The sequence below is a fragment of the Berghia stephanieae genome, chromosome 5, assembly GCF_034508935.2.
Source record: "Berghia stephanieae isolate SIO BIC M18660-M18661 chromosome 5, UCSD_Bste_1.3, whole genome shotgun sequence".
Classification (NCBI taxonomy): Eukaryota; Metazoa; Mollusca; class Gastropoda; order Nudibranchia; family Aeolidiidae; genus Berghia; species Berghia stephanieae.
Genome location: NC_088364.1, coordinates 72,084,492 through 72,091,230, shown reverse-complemented (window position 1 = coordinate 72,091,230; position 6,739 = coordinate 72,084,492). Strand labels below are relative to the sequence as shown.

Sequence of the window (6,739 nt, the reverse complement as noted above, 5' to 3'; positions counted from 1 at the left end):
GAGGCTCATTTTGACTTGCTGCAAGGCAGTGTTGAAGGTTCTACACTCACTGTGCTGCAAGATCTGGGAGACATGTCAATGGCCAGGTGATTTGAAACAATAAGAAATCGTAATGTTACTTAAATCAGGAGACACAAAGGAGTGCAGCAAATACAGAACCATAACACTCATTAGTCATGGGAGTAAAACCATGCTCTATGTCATCCTAGAATGATTGAAAGCTCAAATAGAAGCAGAACTAGCAGAAGAACAGGCCGGTTTCAGATCAGGAAGAGGTACTGGAGACATGCTCTGCGCACTACAAGTAATCATAGAAAAACTAAATGAAATTCACAAAGATGTATCCTTGTCTAAGACGTTGAAGCTATACCTCTTTTGACTCAGGGTTGAATGAGTAGCCATTATAATAGTCACGGATAATTAAGGAGTATTGGTGCCAAGAGAAACGATTTAAAGACGACTTGTACAGTGTGAAATAGATATTAATTTATTCCATGTGGCCCGCTGGTAGAACAAATTAAATGAAGCGTTCTGAAACGCATTGAGCATGGTGAATCCATGGGTGTGCGCGATTTAAATGTTCACGACTAATCGAATAATGAAAATAAATGCAGATCACTTTTGTTCAATCAATGATAATAATGAAGATCTACTCAACGACGTTTACATGATCAAGGCGAAGTCACATAGCAATAATCATCTTTTATCCGTGAGAAATTTGAGACCTAACCATCCACCCCACTGCCGCGCCTTCTTCCGCTGACAAGACTGTACCCCCATGTCCTTTGGTGTACCCCCCCCCCCCCCTGCTTCCTTCCCTCCACACTACAGATCAATTCGCTGATTCGCCCCCCCCTGTCACAAGCCACCAGGACGGACTGACTACATTCCAAGTTTGCTATCGTAGCCGGAACAAAAGGAGTGGAGAGGTGCGAACACAAACACACGCAAAACCAAACGAAATCCACCACCACCACCTGTATGGTGTTTTAGATTAGCTCCGACCAAGATTATTTCGGAGTCTAACTAACCTTTTGGAATTTCATTTTACTTATTTATTAACACGCGGACATTTAAAAAAAAAAATTTTTCATATAAAGAGTTTTCAATTATCTGTTAATTAATAAAATGATTTTTAAAAAGTTGTGGTGATAATTATTTCTGATTTTTGGATGGAATTTGAAACGAGTCATTGTGTAATTGAATCGATTCATAGTTGATTCATCTGATGGATTATATAATGGTTTGTGATTTATTATAATGATGTTATATTATATATATTTATTGTTGAAATGATTCAATCGTTTATCACAGATCATAAGTCGTGGCCCCAGGCAAGTTGGAATAACAAGGATGATTGTATTGGGAATGGACAGGAGGATAATGGTTATAATGGCATCAATGATGTTGTTGTTGTTGGTGTTGATGATGATGATGATGATGATGATGATGATGATGATGATGTTGATGATGATGATGGTGATGATGGTGATGGTGATGATGATGATGATTATGATGATGATGATGATGATGATGGTGGTGATGATGATGACGATGCCAATTATGATAATAATAATAATAATAATAATAATAATAATAATAATAATAATAATAATATAATAATAATAATGATATATAATAATAATAATAATAATAATAATAATAATAATAATAATAATAATAATAATCATAATAATAATAATAATAATAATAATCATAAATAAATAATAATAATAATAATAATAATAATAATAATAATAATAATAATAATAATAATAATAATAATAATAATAATCATCATCATCATCATCATAATAATAATAATAATACATTTAAAGACTAGTTTCAAGATAAACCAGGCACTAAATTCGACTTTAAAAATTACTCGCAATATCTTCTTCTTTTCAACTAAAAGTATATTTCCGTTTATCATTTTAATAACAAAATTATTGTAAATAAATACATTATTTCTATACTTATACACGTAATTCATAATTTGTAGTTTTGAAATAGTTTTAAAAAAAGTTATATAAACAATATAAGAATATGATTAAGTTTGAATCATAACACTATTGATTATTAAACAAGATGTGTTTACTTTGATTAAAGGAATAATACAACATTGTCTGTTGTGCTATATTATTAATTTGGTTGCAACCGAATATTCTAACGACGAGCATTTACAAATGTTGCGGGCGTGATCAAATTCAAGGAGGGTTTATAATATTTTCGTTGTTATTCAAAAGAATGGATTAACTTGATTGTGTTTTTTTTTTCCAATACTGTCTCCATAATATTTGACACGAAAGGATTTACGATGAAAAAATAAGATGGAAGAATAAAAAATAAACAAACACACACACACAAAGGGAGGAAAGAAAAGCAAAAGAATATATTATTATTGTCGGCATTATCACTGTCTTGAATTACTTGTTTTCTGCATCAAGGATAAAACCGTAATTGTTTCGTTGGTTGTTGTGGTTATAAATTTTGGATTATCACAAAACCCATGTTTGAATGACGTCATAATTTAATGGATGCTCACTACGTCATGACATGAATATGCTGATTTCCAAGAACTCTCAAGCCATGACCTCCACGTCATGGAAGAGGACAACAGTGTGTCCTCCGTTCCTCCTCATTCCTCTACTCATAATACCATTCCTCATTATTTTTCTTGCCGTGCCCACCACGGGATCATCTGTTGCAACTCCTCCGAGGTTCATATCACTGAAACGGTTGGCAAGGAAATCTACACTCAGTGAAACGTCAACATCATCGCCTTCGTTACCATCATCGGTTTTATCATCGTCGTCGTCGTCATTTAAATCGTCACAAAGATCTCGTCATCCATCATCTTCGTCATCACTCCCATCTTCTTCATCATCATCAGCTTCATCGTCATTACAAACATCATTATTAAAAGGGCAAACTTCACCTTTTTCATCTTTTCCATCATCATCATCTTTTTCTAAAACGTCCTCCAAATCGTCAAAATCTTCAAAAATGCCATCTTCATCATCACCATCATCACCATCATCATCATCATCATCATCATCATCATCATCATCATCATCATCATCATCATCGTCTAAATCCAAACCCAAACACGGCGGCCCCAAGACCAAACCGGACGCCCTCGCCAGACTGTCCAAAGTGTTCGGCATTTCCAGAATCCCTCACAGAGTATTCCATCGATCCCCGCCACAGTACATGAAGGACCTCTACGACTCCATCACCGACACGGGTGGTCTCAGCAAGACCATCGGCCCCTACGAATCCAACATCATCAGAAGTCTTCCTGACAGAGGTGAGTCTCAGTGTTTTCAACTACTTATAGAATATTAGGCGCCAGCCAACCCAGTTCTTCTTTGGGGTTGTCAGGTTTTGACAAATTCTGTAAGCTCCTTTTCCATTGTCCTTCTCCGGTAACTACCTGGTATGTAAGATGTATCTAGTTCTCAAACCATATCTGCAGGCACGGGAGGTTGACAAAACATCAGTTTTCACGCCGTTTTTTAGTTGTTTTTTTTTTGGTATATTTTTTTCAGCTAACAACAACAACAAAAACAAAACAAAGACAAAACAAAACAATGAAAACATAGATAGACATCGACGACAGTATATTTGTTTCTATTGTTTGTTTGTTTTTTAGGTTTTTTTTTGTTTTTTTGGGGGGGGGGGGGTTACTGAAGAAGGGTTTTGCGCCCGAAACGTTCCGTTTTGGTATTTTGTTCTTTTTTTTTTAAAAGCTTTTATATTCATTTTTTGTTTATTACTTTTGAGAAGAGTTGAGTACAAGATTGGACCCAGAGCTACTGCAGAAACAGCTTCCCGTCATTATGAATTTTTAAAGATTCTAACACAGAAGACCATCATGAGCTTATGAACATGTCATAGGGTCATGACCTAATGTAGTTGTTTATGAGGAGTTTTACTGCCTTGCTTTCATTTTGTCATAATATTGATTTTTGAAGCGCACTCAGAATCAGAAAAGAGAATAACCGCTTGCAAAATGAAATGCTATAGAAAAATCTTACGCATCCCGTGGACAAACAAAGAAAGCAATGCAAACATCATGAAAACACTAGGACTTAAAAAGTCCCTGCTAATGAGTAAGATAAAAAAGCTGAAACTCAATTACTTTGGGCACCTGAAAAGACACGACACACTAGAGAGAGATGTACTGGAGGGCATGGCGGAGGGCAAAAGAGGCAGAGGAAGACCACAAAGAAGATGGCAACAGGATATACAGGAATGGCTCAACAACGGCGTGACGGAATGTGGCAGATGGGCACGAGACCGAGACTTCTTCCAAAGGACTGTGTGGGAGGCTACGTCCAAGTGATATGCCACAGAGAGAGAGAGAGAGAGAGAGAGAGAGAGAGAGAGAGAGAGAGAGAGAGAGAGAGAGAGAGTGAATCTGCCAAGGCAACAACAACAATAACAATAACAAAAAGGTTAAAGAGGAATACGACGGCGGAGGAAGGGGAAAAGTTGAAACACTCAAATCGAAAGACCGATCGGTACACAAGTGTAGTACCTAGTACCAATAAGTACTTTCACGCCACCACCACAATCAGCACCATTTACAAATTTAATTAATTTCAAGCATGGGAGAGACCAAGATCCAGGTGTGTTCTGATCCCAAACTCCTATAATGTCAATACACAGAAGACGATTGTGCATGTTACACTAAGAGGATCATAATTGATTCGCCAAAGGGTGTTTCTAACTGGCCTCGTCTATATCTCATTGTGCCAAAGGGCAAAAATGTTTTAACGCATTTTTAGAGTTCCCATTGTGACCAGCAGCTTGGTTATAAACAAAGAAAATCGATACACTTTATACTTCATGCTGGCTAGAACTGTTTCACACGTCATGTGATCAGGATGTATAAAAGTCAAAACATGATCAGATTTATATTGTTTTTCTCCTCTGGATGCACTTTTATGCTCGTGGGAGAAGTATTTCATAAGGGCGTCGGCCATTGATCCGATATTTAGAACCAGTTACTAAATTACTATGCCCACAAGGGAAATTACGTCACCACTGTTGTTGAAGCCTAGTACTTCCGGTAACATAACCGGACATAATCATAACTGGACAGATCTTTTAATGTAGGGAACGAGTTTATTTATTGCGATTTTAATGCAATGACGTTGTTTGTAAAATTGGTAACCGGTTTTAATTTGATTGAGTAAGACTTTTTGCATTATGGCTACGGGAAGCTGATACAAGAATGGGGTTTTTCCCCGGGGGCAAGAGGGAGCAAGGTAGGGAATGTGCGAGGACCAGTGGGTCAATATTGATGTAAGGGCAATGACAGATGGACAATGGCCAGTGTTTATTTACCGTGGATGGACGATGTGGTAGGTATGTACCAGTGTGTGTGTGTGTGTGTGTGTGTGTGTGTGTGTGTGTGGTTGTGTGGGTGTTGAGGTACGGGTGTGTGAGTTGGGGTGTTTTACTTTTGAGTCAATTGGTAAAAGTATAAGAAGGAATTTCACGATATTCGGCCCTTTGTTATGTTATTTAAGACCGCCAGTTGGGTCCCTTTGGTGCTATGTGTTTAGGTAAAATAATCTCACAACATATGCCCGCCGGATATAACTTATCAAACATAAAACTATACGTGTAACTTTAAAAGTTTATAGTCCGATTGATATAATGAAGTGAAAACTAATCATTAACATTTAAATTTGTATTTAGATACGATTGATCTAGCAAGCTGAATAGACGAGTAATCCTAGCCTTTTCATTATTTTTTTTTTCACGTAAAGAGTGCTAGACAAAGTGAAGATACAATGCAATAATTGTCTTTTACGTTAGGGCAAATTTAATGGTATAACAGGTTCGGCCCCAAAACAGAGGGGCTGAAGTCAGGGAGTCTACTTAGGGGGCAGCGTGGCTCAGCGTATCCGAAAGTAACCTAGTTCGATCACCCTGTGAGCAAATCACCTCGCCCTAGCTCAATTCGCAGCGCTGCGCTGCGGCTGACGCCTGAGTTATTCCAGTCTTCCCTTGGCATAGACCCTAGAGACAAATTTCCCCTATGGGATGAATAAAGGGAATTTTATTTTTAATTTTTATTTTACGCCACAGCATCAATGCATGGAACTAACTCATAATAAATAATATGAAATTGAATGTAAGCTTCAATTTTATTACAAGAACAGATCAAATGGGTTTCCCCTTTATCAACAAAACAGGATGAATGAAACACCACAGATGAATGAGATAATGTGGTAGTGGCGTTGTTACGATGAATAAACAAAACATACAAGGTTCAATCGTTTCAAGGACCTAAAACTTAGCATTCTATATTCCCTATTCGATTAAAGACAAAAGATTTTTTTAAAAATTGGCCAGAAAACTCGTCCTTCAAATATCGATCGATTAAAATGACCCTCATCTTGTCAACAACTATCAAACCTGGGTTAGCTTTTCAAAGAAACAAAAAAAAAACAAAAAAAAACAAAAAACAAAACAACAAAACAAAACAAAAACAACAAAAAAATTTTTAAAAACCTCTCAAACCTGGGACTTAAGGATATCCCAGGTTTGAGTCTTTTGACAAGATGACGGATCAATTTCATCAATCGACATTTGAATGACTGGTTTTCTAGCCAAAATTTCTTTTAATTTGGGTTGTTTTTTTTTTTTTTTCATAGTACGACAGTATGTCTAATGTGACGTATTTATCGTTTCAAGGACCTAAAGCCTAGCATGCTAATTA

At 36.7% G+C, this 6,739-nt stretch overlaps 1 protein-coding gene across 5 annotated transcripts in view; it reads left to right on the top strand.

Moving 5' to 3' along the window:
- The first annotated feature begins 897 nt into the window (after window positions 1–897).
- Window positions 898–6,739, top strand: part of LOC144973570 (bone morphogenetic protein 2-like) — a 45,115-nt gene continuing 39,273 nt past the window's right edge. The window contains exons 1-2 of one of the 5 annotated variants that reach the window (XM_078916186.1): window positions 898–1,243; window positions 2,110–3,310. In XM_078916186.1, the coding sequence (XP_078772312.1) occupies window positions 2,557–3,310 (754 nt within the window). In that variant the 5' untranslated portion in view covers window positions 898–1,243; window positions 2,110–2,556. Of the gene's footprint in view, window positions 1,244–2,002; window positions 3,311–6,739 lie in introns of all 5 variants that reach the window. The other 4 variants (XM_078916185.1, XM_078916190.1, XM_078916187.1 and 1 more) reach the window with 4 other exon arrangements.